Below are 13772 nucleotides of genomic sequence, written 5' to 3'. Positions count from 1 at the left end.
TGATATAAGTAAATGATTAGAAAATCAAAGATTATCGTTTTTCTTTGATTTTCTAATCATTTACTTATATCAAAGTAGTCATTACGTATGTAAAATTTCGTTTCATTTTGACGACTCCTTCTTGGTGCGCTAATTTTTTTGTCCATGAGTGTATTTTAAAGAAACATGAAAATTTCTAAACTTTTAAGTGACCCCCGAATTTTCCAAAATTTTTAAAAGAATTTTTTACGAAACATTTTTAATAAAACTATTATTATGCTTTAATACTTATTTATTTTTAGATCCCCGGGTTAAAAACTGGCCATTAATGCAGACTCCTTTTCCTGGCTATGCCATGATAGCAGCTTACATCTATTTTGTGACAGTAGCTGGACCACGGTTCATGAAAAATCGACAACCCTATCAACTAAACACACTTATGGTCTTTTACAATTTTCTAATGGTCATAATTAACTTCGCTGTATTCATGGGAGTAAGTAATTAATTCTGGTTGCTTGCACTTAATTGATATGATTGGAAATTTTAAATTATATGGGATTTTTCTTCCTTCAGATGGGATGGTATGGATGGTTCAATGATTATAGTCTTGTTTGTCAACCAGTCGACTATTCTAATGCACATAAAGCTGTTATGGTAAGCGAAATGTCTTCATAATCAATATTTTTAATCGAAAAGTAAAAAAAAAAGTATACTTTGTAAGTATTTTCTATAAAAAATATTTATAATGTTTAAGTCCATTGTTTGTATGGCCTTATGAATGATTTTGATATTAATAGTTTAATAAGTATTTTATGGAACATACTTTAAATTGTTACCACATGAAGGAAAGAATTACCCAAATGAATGGTTTAAAGGCCATATATTTTTGTTTTGTTAACCAGATTTTTTTTACCTGAAATTGTTTTATTCGTATATAAATGAAAGCACCTATTTTAAAAGTATTTCACTTTTTCTAATCATTATAATATTGTAATCGCATTGTTGTCATCACCAATTGAAGAATAATATACCTACAAATTCAAAGCGATGTCAACATATTTATAAAGTTGCTTTAAAATATATTGCATCATTGTAATTAATAAAGGTTTTAAATCATGATTAAGTACAGATATAATTTCTAACTGTTAATAATTATTGTATTAAAATTGAATCTATATTAAATTAAAATAAACTACGTCAATATATTGGTGGATTTTATAACAGATAATTGATGTATCAATAACATTTATGCATTAGTAAAATAATTTGTGAAAATAGTTTGATTATTTGATTAATTACCATAATCTTGATACAATTGATTCCCAAGTGGATACTAGTGGATTGATACAATTGATAGATATATTAATTATATACCTAAGTTGTTTTATATATCTTCCCAAAATGAATTTTAACAAATAGCATTTGTTAGAATTCCTTTTGTTATATAATATTTCATTCATATAACTTTTCCCACTTATTCAATCATTCAGTATCGTTAGTGGTTGTAACAATACAAATTTTTGTATAAAGGCAACCAATTTTTAATGAATTGATTTTTTTCCAAATAAGATCGATAAATATTGCATCAGTACAGAAGTTACATTGCTTGAAGGTATGGCATATGGTACGTCATACTGTAGGTACATTAGTTTAATAACTTAAATTTCACTAAAATATGCGACTGATATCATGAAGGTTAACTCAGAACAGTATAGCTAAAATCAGCATCTGAAATTTTCCTACGAAAATTACTTAAATCATCCCAGTAGCTTAGATAAATATGGATGATGGTTTATAATTTAATGTCTGAATTAAAAATTTATTTATGAATATAAATCTTTTTTCATTTTCAGATGGTGCGATTTGGATATTTATTTTATTTAACGAAATTTGTTGAGTTTTCTGACACGGTAAGTTCACCTTTATAGTTTGAAATAATACTTCTTAATGCGCTTATTTAAACTACAATTTAATGCGCTCAAATTTTATAGTTCAAATGGTTATGTCCATATAATGTTATTATTTTTATACTTTTCACTTTTAACTCTTCTTTGAATTCAAACCACGCCGGAAATATGCCATATTCATCGTCTGAATAAAACCACATTCATGCTCCTTTCAGATTGCTTCGAAATTCGAGCTGGCTATGCTCATTCATTGGATACTTATGCATTCTAGTCTAGTTTTATTTCTTTACTCAAACTCATCTTAAAATAAGTACATTGTATGAAACATATGTATGCACATATGCATTTTATGCACATATTCATTGTATGGAACCTTTGATTTATGAACATTTCAGTGCTATTAGATTTCAGCGGGTCGTGAAAACCTATAAATCGCAGCACCAATTAGCATTCTAAGTATTTGCTGCATCAATACTTGTAACACCTATTACCATAACTCAGAGGTCGGAAATTGCAAATTAAAAGTAGTGAAGCTACTGTAGTAACTACTTCTTTTCGTAGTTTGTAGTGCAGAGTGTTAATTTCTTTTTCTTAAAGTAGTGCGATATTTAAAAAAAATATTAAATAAATAAATAAAAATAAAATAAAATAACAAAAAAAACAAAAACAAAAACAGTAGTTTGTAGCGATTTCTAACAACTACTTTTAACGTTAATTTAGAAAAGAAACACGGTTCTAGTGCAACTAATTTATCAAACTAGTGGGCTGCGCCTCCTGCTCGCTAACCCCCCAAAAATTGCTACGCAATCTTATATGGTTTGTTTCGCAAACCAAGTTGCAAATGCACAAGAATTCACAACAATCATTCAAATCCATAGAAAAACTTTTTTTTAAAAAAAATCTCATCTTTTTAGTAAATACTAAGTCATTAAAATAAATTTGAATTCAAATAAATGACATGTAATTCGTTAAAGCTATTAGAAATGTGCTATAATATAATTCGTGATATAAATCAAAAATCGTCAAATAAATTCGTAATATATAAATTCGTGAAAAAAAGCGCTTTCGACAAAATACTAAAATAGAGATCTATCGACAAAGACTACTCACTTTTGCCTAGCTTAATAGTATGAGATTGCCGCAGCTGATGCTCTGTGGTTATTTCAGTTTCCGTTTTTAAAAGAGCTGTATGTTGAACCACCTCAGCTAGATTTGGCATGTGACATTTTTAGCGGCAATCATTGGTCGATTCGCCGTGTAAGAGAAATAGTAACGTAGACAAAATAAAGCAAACGTTGCCACCGGCGGAAAAGAAATACAGCCAAAATTTGGGAGTCACGTAAGAGAATTATATATATTAGATTTGATGGGTACAAATATTTGCGGGTTCGTCAATGGATGGAATGAAAATGACTCTGTAGCAACAGTTGGGCGTTAACAGAAATTACGTATTTAAAATCCAATATAACTAATATTTAAACGAGCTATTACGAAAAATAGATAATTAAACACTTTGGCAACATTTTCACATGCAAATGCACACTTGTGAAACATTGATGTAATTTCAAAGAAAGGAAATGTATTTTTGATGTACGTCTGTAAGGAAATAGTGCATTAAACAATAAAAAAATTGCTGGTATTTGATAATTTCGCATATCTTAAATTAAATATTCGCTGTCGAAAAAGGCATGAAAGGTGTAAGGTTAAATGAACAAGTTTTTGGAAAATGTTTCGGAATAACAAACTGGCTCATGTAAACATGAATAAATATTCCCATATATTTAATGTAAGCCAATTACTCATTCATAACCATTTTGAGCATAGATGTAAAATACATTCTCCACTAAAGTTCGTCTTGTTGTTGTTCCGTATCCTCCAATTGTCTGACGGGGTCAGACAAGATCCAATAGGTTGTTGATCCTCAAAAAGTCGAGGACAAGAAGCTCGTCTTCTTAAAGTAGTGAAGTATTTACTACAATTCCAAAATAGTTTGTACTCACTACATTTAAAAAAAGCAATTATAGTTAACTATATTTGAACAAAGTAGTTGTAGCTGTAGTGGACTATAAAAATAGTGCAGTTTTTCCGAACACTGCCGTAACTAATTCAGCATAATTGGCTTTTTTTCTAACCTTTTACTAAAAGAGAATAATGCCTACATTTTCCGTGTATAATGCACGAGAACCAAAGAACCAAATATAGTTCTTAAGATTAAAAAAAAAGTATTAAAATAAAACTATTAATTTAAATTTGATTAGAATTTAAGCAGCATCATTCAAAATAAGTAGCGAAAAAGTAGGCTATGCTGAAAATTTATTTAGACAGTTGCAAATTTGTCTGTTTAGGAAGATTAAATTATGGAATTAAAGGATTTTAATATAGGAAAACCTTCATTAATGGTAATTGAAAACGAGCGTCTAAATAGACATAATTTATGCTTCAAATAGATTAGGTATGGATTTCTTTGGTAAATGCTGTTTATTTTATGTCTTTTTTTGTTTTACGTTGCTTTGTTTTTCACGTTCGTGACTTCTCAGTTGGTATTTCAGTTTTCAGTTCTTTGCTAATGTGAAAATAATTTTCTTAGGTTTTTTAACCATATACATTCGTACGCATTAGTGTTTTATATAACTAGATAGGTAGATAGAAGTAGATAGCAAACATAATCTTGTCTAAGAATACTGAATGAAATTACCGACAAGGTTGGGTCCACAACTTTTAATTGTGAAGATAATTTGTAAACAAGACTTGTGTTCCAATGATTATCAGTGAAATAAGTATTATGTCTTAATTACTCCATAGCTAAACTAACCTTTAAAATAATACAGTCTCTTAGTAACATGTAGTTCATAACATAATTACTAGATAGTTAATTTACAAACCTTGCCGAAAAAACTATGACTGAAAAAGAAAAGATCTCAATCTTTTATTATAAACCAATCATTAACAAAGCTCTTTTCACAATCTGTTTAGTATGGTTTCGTTCGAAATGGTTAATTTCTTAAAAAAGAAAAACTTGAAAAATCAAGTAAGATGCTAAAATGTATGTTTAAAATATACAGAAAAAATTGAGAATGAACAAATATTTCTTTTCCGATATTTTCTAAAATAAAAGGACCTATTTTTATTTAAGGCGTAATTATCGAAGCCACAAATACATTAGAAATTAAACTTATTTTACCATTTAAAATATGTAAGTTTTCCTTTTACTACTATTTTATGTCTTTTTTTACAGCTATTTTTCGTCTTCCGCAAGAAATATAGTCAAATAACAGCCCTGCATGTCATACATCACAGCATTGTTCCATTCAGCTTATGGTTTGGAATAAAGTTCGCGCCAGGTGGGTGTTTCATTACATTTATTCTTAGAACACTTCTAAAATACTAGTTATTTTACTTTAGAAGCATATTCAAATGGGAGAGAGATAGTTTTTAAAATAAATAAATTTCAGTTTAACCATAGAACTGGACGGGTGTCAAATATATATAAGTCGACTACAAAATACTTTATAATTGGTGTTAAACAACCGACCCAATTCTGAGTTTACGACTATCAACGCTCTACTCCGTAGCCTTGTAATTTTGAACCCAATCCAGAAGACAAGGAAACTCCTGGACCATTAGAAGAAAATTACCTTTGTGGTAGACTTTTTGATGGAACTAACTCGCATTTGCGTCACATGGAGAGGAAAACCACGCAAAACCCCGACGGTTGGCCTGACAGCAAATAGATTAACCCATTATCCGTTATTTTACCTCGGCGGCACTGTCATTGGTGAGAATCGGGTTCAGAATTCGTATCGACCAGCCATCACTGGGGTTCGAATCCGGGTCACCTCATTGGGAGGCAAGAGCTCTATCCCCTAAACCATTTCTGCTCCAGTAAAATATTTGATAAATTTCCATTATTCATGTTTAATCCATCTAAACCTATTCTTTTTGTAGTATTATTTTGTTTTTAACTCATTTAACTCATTTAACTTGAGAAGAATATGAAACAGCCAATTCATATGTCGGATGTACCTCTTAACATTCCATTCTCTAACCTTGAAACCTACTGGCAAATATCTCACACGGGTCAAGTAATTTTACGAACTGGACATACAGCAGGAGATTTTTAATTGGACGAAAGAAAATGCACAAAAATTTACCTAATTAACACAACTACTGCAAGATTCTTCAAAGCTAAAATCTATTTCACTGTTAATCAAATATTAAATGTGAAATTTGAATGTGTTGCTAGCGTTAAATATACATACGTATTTCATGGGTAAATCCAGTCAAAAACTAATTTCAAATTATACAATTGCGCAAACAAATTGTGCGAAAAAAAATATTATTAGCTAAAATGTGTTCTCATAAAAATCATCTAATTTAAGTAAAAATAAAAATTTCGTAGAAGGAAAGAAGTAATTAGTAATTATATAAACTGATCATAAAAGTAATTTTTTATTTTCCTTCGTCAAAATTTCGTTTAATTACCTATCATTTTATTTAATTAATTTGAATTTTTATTCATAATATTCAAATATAAATTTTAGAAAAAGCTTACTGCGCTAATCTTTATTTTATTAAAGGATTTTATTTCACGGAGAAGGAAATTCTGATAAAATTACCATACTATAAAGAAAAACCACAAGCCTGCCAATAAAATCGAAATATACGGTAATTAAACCATTTATATGGTTTCTAAGGTGCTTCAATAAAAATTATCGAGCATTTTGGTGCTCTCATAGAGTCAGAAACATGTCAAATGTTAGCATATTCTGGTAGTACTTATTTTCTATGTATCATGCAACGTTAGAGAAATAAGACAATATCAAAATTAATTAAGTTAGAAGAAAAACCATCATTAACAGGAAAGTTAATACGTAACTTTTAAATTTATCAGTCATAATTATTTCACGTAAACTTCAGTGTATTAATGACTATAAGGAAACTCGTTAAAAAGCAGATAAAATTGGAAACAAAGGCCAAAGATAAGAAGAGCTCAGGAAAATATTTATGTTCCATTAATTTAGATTTTCTTGATACATTGCTGTTGCAACTGTGCTTTTTCCGAGGAAAAATGGCTAAAAATATAAATATTTGAAATTTAAGATATAAAAAAAATTTATCCTTTTAGGATAAAATGCGTATATTTGTACACTTTAAAAATAAGCCAGAAAATTTACAGTTGAGAAGAGTAGAAATGCATGACTGACGAACTACACTGTAAAAAATTTTAGATCAAATTATAGTAAAATGGATTTTACGATAAAAATACCGACACTCAGAATGCCGGTACTTTTTATCCGAAAATCCATTTTTACAGGAACATATTACGGGGAAAAAACCGTTATATAAAAAATTTTTACCGCAATAATTACCGTGAAGTCACTAAAATTTTCGAATTATTTAAATATATCTGTAGAAATTACGGTATAATACATTACGGTAAAAATGGATTTTACGGAGGATGCATTTTAAGTACCAGTAATTTTTTACAGTGAATTCAGATATTGGTATGATACGAACTGGTCGAATCTGAATAATAATCCAACGAACTAGCCCCTGTATTATCTAGCCGCGATAGATCTGGGCACCATGCTGGCCATACAGTGAAAACGATTTTAAAATTGGATGAAATAAGTAAAGGAAATCCGGTAATGGCGTCATAAATGACTAGAAAAAGCTACCATGACCCTCTATTGACGTTAATCTTGACTTATGTAAGTGTTGAATAGTAATTTAACAGTAGATAACCCAAGGAAGTCATTTTGATTGCTTTTTAATTTCAATTAGAAAAACAATGATGTATATAATGACACAATTTCTTGTAGTTTTGCGAGTTTTATAATTATTTTTATTGTTGATATTTCCTAATAACTTGTTATATAACTGAAAATAATATAAAAAATATTAAAAATTAATTTTATACAAATTTCTTTATACATTAGTTATTCCTTCACAATGCAGTCATTTTGACTGGTTTCTGGCAATATAGGTATTTCAGTCTTTCTAGTGTTAAAGATTCCATTTAACAGTTATAATGTTTACCTCGAATTTTTCCTGATTTCAGTGTAACAACATTCATGGGTAGTAACAAAATGGTATGAGTAACATCATTAACCTCGAAACACTTGACTTTTCATGCTGAAATAATATGAAAAGTGCTGCTATTTATTAAGCGGTAATTCGTTTAGAGTTTAAAAAAAGTGAATATGTTCCGATAGGTATCATTTTTAATTAAAGAAAAAGAACATTTGTATGGTTTTAAATTGTTGTTATAAATATATGGTGGATTAAAATGTTTTGCTTATTTAATATAAATGCTAATAATGAAATTATGTTATTATCACGATTTAATTTTTTGGAAAATTACTTATTGTTATAGAGTTACGACACTAAAAGTTAATGAATCAATATCATAATAATACTTTATAACTTGATTATACGAAATTATCGAAAGTTGATTCTATTTTTTGTTATTGCACTTCATAACTTTTTAGAATGAAATCACAGGGTTCTGAAATGTATCGGAAACTGTCTGGACTTTTCCCTTACTGCGATTATTAAGATTTTGGAAATTATAATTATAATGACGCAGTTATGTTAATCAAAAATAAAATTATATAGTAATTTTTTAATCATGATGACGATTTAATTATGCTAATCAAATTTATGAATATTACGCTTTTATGTTAATACATTTATCTAACGTTATTATGAATAGAGTAAAAATAACACGATTATGATATGGTGAGGAAATTATATTCAAAATATTATAACAATATTTTTTTTTTATAAAAATCATTTTAATTAATGGTAGTAAAAAGTTGTAGTAAAAATTATGATAATTAAAATGATGCCTTGTAATAATTGCCTGCTTATTTAACCCATTATTTGTAGGTGGTCACAATTCCTTATTTCCATTGATGAATTCTTTTGTTCACGTGATCATGTATTCTTATTATGGATTAGCAGCTATGGGAGAAAAGTATAGGAAGTATTTGTTCTGGAAGAAGTACATGACCTACATCCAATTGGTTACTATTACTATTTATTAATTAATTATGACGTGACTAGAAAATAAGCAGTTTCACGTGTCATCTCGCACTCAGGTTTTGAAAGAGCTGCGCATGCTTATTAAGTATTTTTTTGCATTTTTTACGTTAACAGCCCAAACTTCACCTACACTGGCGCATGTGCACTTCAGATGCTCATGCGCAGTTACTCATGTACCAGAGCATGATGCATAAAACTGCGAAATCTCTCTATTTGCAATGAAGTGTCAGGTTTCAGCACTAGTTCGATTTTTTTTTCTTCTAAATTTTCGTATTTTTTTAAAAAATTCCTATTTCTAATCTTGTCTTCTTAAGGGATCGCAATAATAAAAGTTTAGCAATTTTCTTTTTTTTTTTTGTTCTTTTTTTCAAATTAATTTTTAATATCTTTCAAACACTTTTTTAATATTTAAAACAAAGATATATGGATCAAAAGAAAAATTAAAACACACTTTTTTAAAGTTTAAAAATAATTGATTGTTTTATCTAAAACACCAAATATATTTTCCAAAACACAAAAAGCCTCGATGAAAGATTTTTTCTACCCTCGTTGAAAGAAGTTGAAATTGATTTAAATTGATTTTGAAACCATATGTATTTTTTTTGTTCGATATGTATTGATTATTATTCATAATTTTAATCTGGTATCAGAACTTTCTGAAAAGTTTTATTAAATTAATTTTCATGTCTGACTAAACAGAATCTTCCTTTTCCTTCACTTTCAGCTATCTGAAAATTTTAGTAATCCAATTACAAAGAGAAAATAAATTAATAATTAAAGAATAAATTAATTGATAGATATTACTCTGAATCTGTGATGTGATCTTTTTTCTACAATTTTACTCTTTTGAATCCGTTATTTATTATTTGAGTGGGATGTTTAATTTTTTAAAAAATGCTTTTACAATTCCTTCTTATTTAAATAAGTTACACACGGTTGTAAAAAATAATAAAAATGGTATCCAGTAATATTAAAACTTGTAAAATAATTATTATATTAAAACTTGTAATCTTTATTCAGCAATGACGTGTTATGTAATGATACAGACAAAATGATATTAGCACCCCAAAAGATGTAAAAAAAATCAGTGCTTTGTTTCTAAAATTTGTTAAGTGTAATAAATTAAATATGAGATACCCGAAACTTGTGATTAAATGATAAAATGATTTAATGATTAAATGATAAGATTAAATGATTGTATGCGATAGGAATGCTGGAATAGAAGATGTCAGCATCATTTTTCAGATCAATCAATACAGCTGAGAGAAAACATTCATGTCGGTGATAATAATAAATAGTAAATTAAAATAGGACATAATAGGACAATAGGACATACTTAAGTCGTTCTCAGTCGGGTTTTTTTCTCGAAGTTCGGACACCAAAAAAGAATTTTTTTCTGAAAATTAATGTATGTTTATCCTAAATTCAAAAATGCAAAATATTTTTTTCCTCAAGCAGTTTTTTTGCTTGATTTATTGGTGAAGTATGCTATGTCCGATTCACTGATCTCCAGTTCTTCCTGCAATGCACCCAAATTTTACCTTAAAAAAATACACTGTGATAACATATTTATTAACTCTGTTGCTTTAAGACGTTCAAGATAAATATTATTTCCAATGAGCTGCACAATCGGTCTTGCCGATGAGCAGACCTAGTGCGTTCTCCAGAGGTTGTATCCACTCTTTCAGGACCACCACAATGGGTGAGATACCATTGGTCATGTTAGTTTGGACGTCTAGTTTCTGCCACACTAGATGGCAGCACCGAGATTCTATTGGGATACTAAAGTGCACTAGGAATTTAATTTTGCCGGAAATGCAAAGAGCCAATAAGGCACTCCAGGGATCTTTTACATGTCGCATAACCATACAACATGGCCGTTGAGGACTTTCTGCTTCCCGAAAATCCGGTGTCTGGGCCGGGGATCGAACCTGCAGACTTGGGCTCAGAAGGCCGACGACAAACCAACTACGCCACCCAGCCACTTTAAGATAAATACCTGCATAAAATAATCATTAAAATTAGGTAAAAAATATTTAGAAAAATAATTTTCGCATGATAAATTTAGAACTGTCATCTTTCGACTAAGAGATAAAAAATTCAGTGCCCTCGGACTCATTCTCTGAATACATCATAACTATTATGAAGTACAACGGTAACTCTAATGAAAGCGAAATTACAGAGAGTACAAATTGATTTTAATTTCAATGGAAGGCAGGAAATCTCACTGCGAAAAGTGGGGCCATCTCTTGGCAATATTCGGGAATAGAAAAACAATCGTGGGATTTAAAGAGACGTGTAAGTAGCGCCGAATTCAAAATTTCTAAGATGCAATTTTTCTTTTCGTCGTATGGCATGCGACTTCAACCATATGGGCGCAAAAACGAGGAACGTATGAGATAAGACGCCGACAGAGTAGGGGTTAAAATATAAAAGTTAATTCCAGCAAGAATAAATAATTAACTTGCATAAGTGTTTCATATTAATAAAGATAAGACAAAAGGGATGCATCATTAATTACATATGTATCANATTATGTATTGTTCTTTTTAAAAAATGCATGCATTTTAACTCGTAAAAATTCTTTTATTATTTTACAGCTTCAATTTGTCGTTATCATCGTCCATACAGCATCTCTGGTCATCAATAAATGTGATTCTACATACATTTTCATCTGTCTGAATTTCCTACACGCTTTGCTATTCTTTGGCCTTTTCCTCAATTTCTTCTTCCAAACTTACATGAAAAAATCTGCCCACAAGTCTGCGCAAGCTAAGCTATCGACAAATTACAAGTCCACTGAAATTAGCAATGGTAAATTGATGGAAAATGGCAACGGGAGTGCGAAGCACCGTCTTTCCTACACCTTTGATGATGGCAACGATGAAAATTCTAGAATTTGTCATGAAGCTCAACGTTGGCAAGATTTGAATGGCAATTACAATTCTGTTGTGAGCAATGCAAAGGAACGTGACAGTCCCCTTGGTGATATAACAAACGGTAAAGTGAAGAGTACGTGAGACTTATGATGTACATGAGACTGTACGCGAGATTTGTATAGGGTGTCCCAAAACAAACACATGACTTACACTTATATCCGAAAACGACAATATATAGAATCGATGATAGTCAATGTTTTGTCATGCTCAGTATGCTAGTGATTACTTTCCAACTAGCAGCAAACTACGCATACTCACATTTTATAGGATCTATTCAATAAATCTTAATCTATAACTCTTGGGTCAGTAAAGCTCGGTTAGTTATTAATCACAATTAGTTGTAGACCTGACTTATTTGCAATTTACATAACCTGGCCAAAATCTGGTACATACCTCAAAGTTTAATATTCTCAGACAGTCGGCAATAATTTTTTAATAAGTTGTGAGCCAGTATTACTTATATTTACACCTGTTCAAGAAAAGTTCATTCATGATTTACACTAGGTAATTTACATCATAATTTATAGCCATAGTTTACATCTGGTAATTTGCATAAATTCACACTGGTATATGTGATATTGAAAACTTATGACGGACTTTATTGTTTTTGAAATGGTACAGTTATATATCTTTGAATGTGCTCATTGACGAAATGAAGAAATCAAAATTTAACATTTAAATCACACTCGATGCGCTGATTTTCATTTAGAAGTAAAAAAATGATACTGATTTTCACTTTTGTATTGGTGGTGGGGTAGCTGACGTGAAATTGTGTAATTTTTAAAAAGAAAATTAAAAACGATTTCCTGTAAGAAATATAATATCTTTTTATGTGAACACAAAAGTCTAAGAATTTTCAATGTGAGCTTAAAAAATAATTTAAAAGAAAACTGTGAAGTATTAAATTATGATTCACATATAAAAAAAGCTCTAAAAAAATTGACATTCTGTCACTATTTCGTTGTGTCCCTCATACATGGAGAGAAAAAAATCTCTGGTGAGATTACCGTACTGTAATGGTAATATAAGTTCTGGTAATAAATAAATGAATAAACATCTGGTTAATAAAACCAAAATGTAAAGCATTTAACCCTGTCATTCGCAAATTTTTTCCGTTTAAATTGTAATGGTTTACTGGAAACTTTGGTTTTCAAAATAATATTTCTTATTGTCACACATTTAGTAAATACAAAATTGAAAAATAAACCTAGAACCGAATAAATGGTTCTTATACCGTGCTTCAAGATATCATGATAAAAATGACAAATTTCACCACATGTATCAGATTTTATCACATATTATGAAAACATATTTTATTGTTAATTTTACCGAAATCAATACCGAAGCGCTCCAGTGAATATTACCGAGCACGGTATACGGTAAATTATATTTTGATCATTCTGACCATTTTTTCCTCCCACAAGGGAGACTAGGGAAGTGTGACTCGCCAATTTTGAAATAAACTAGTGGGATGTATGCCTTATGAGGAATAATTTTAGGGGGTAACATTCGCTTCGGCCCATAGAAGGTCCCATGAGAGATGAAAAATAATTCAATATACAGAAAAATCGGTATTTTATTACTTCAATGCAGACTATTAATACACTTACTTCAATACACTTATTTTATAAACGAAGATCTACCTTAAAAAATAATTATATGATAACTTCTGTCTCATTATAAGCTAGGGAACAAAACGTATTTTTCAAGTATTGCCAAAATACTGTTTAAAAAGATACATCTTGTATATATATTTGATTTCTGGAAAATACACTTTTTTTAAGACTTTGATTATTTCAAAAATGTTTTCTTATATTTCGACTCTCATGTAAATGAAATTCATTTCTGTTCACTTGTTTTTATATTGGAAAATTTTTTTAAAACAAAAAAATTAAAAAAA

The 13772-nt window shown here is 29.5% G+C and overlaps 1 protein-coding gene across 2 annotated transcripts in view; it reads left to right on the top strand.

Moving 5' to 3' along the window:
- LOC107444745 (very long chain fatty acid elongase 7) overlaps window positions 1–13772 on the top strand; it is a 32995-nt gene extending 19223 nt beyond the window's left edge. For both annotated transcript variants that reach the window (XM_071179872.1, XM_016058968.3), the window contains exons 3-8: window positions 282–472; window positions 553–633; window positions 1833–1889; window positions 5122–5227; window positions 8778–8914; window positions 11534–13772. In XM_071179872.1, coding sequence (XP_071035973.1) covers window positions 282–472; window positions 553–633; window positions 1833–1889; window positions 5122–5227; window positions 8778–8914; window positions 11534–11953 — 992 coding nt within the window. In that variant the 3' untranslated portion in view covers window positions 11954–13772. The remainder of the gene's footprint in view (window positions 1–281; window positions 473–552; window positions 634–1832; window positions 1890–5121; window positions 5228–8777; window positions 8915–11533) is intronic.

The sequence above is a fragment of the Parasteatoda tepidariorum genome, chromosome 4 (assembly GCF_043381705.1).
Source record: "Parasteatoda tepidariorum isolate YZ-2023 chromosome 4, CAS_Ptep_4.0, whole genome shotgun sequence".
Lineage (NCBI taxonomy): Eukaryota > Metazoa > Arthropoda > Arachnida > Araneae > Theridiidae > Parasteatoda > Parasteatoda tepidariorum.
The sequence above is the reverse complement of the archived record's forward strand: the minus strand, read 5'-3'. Positions and strand labels throughout refer to the sequence as shown.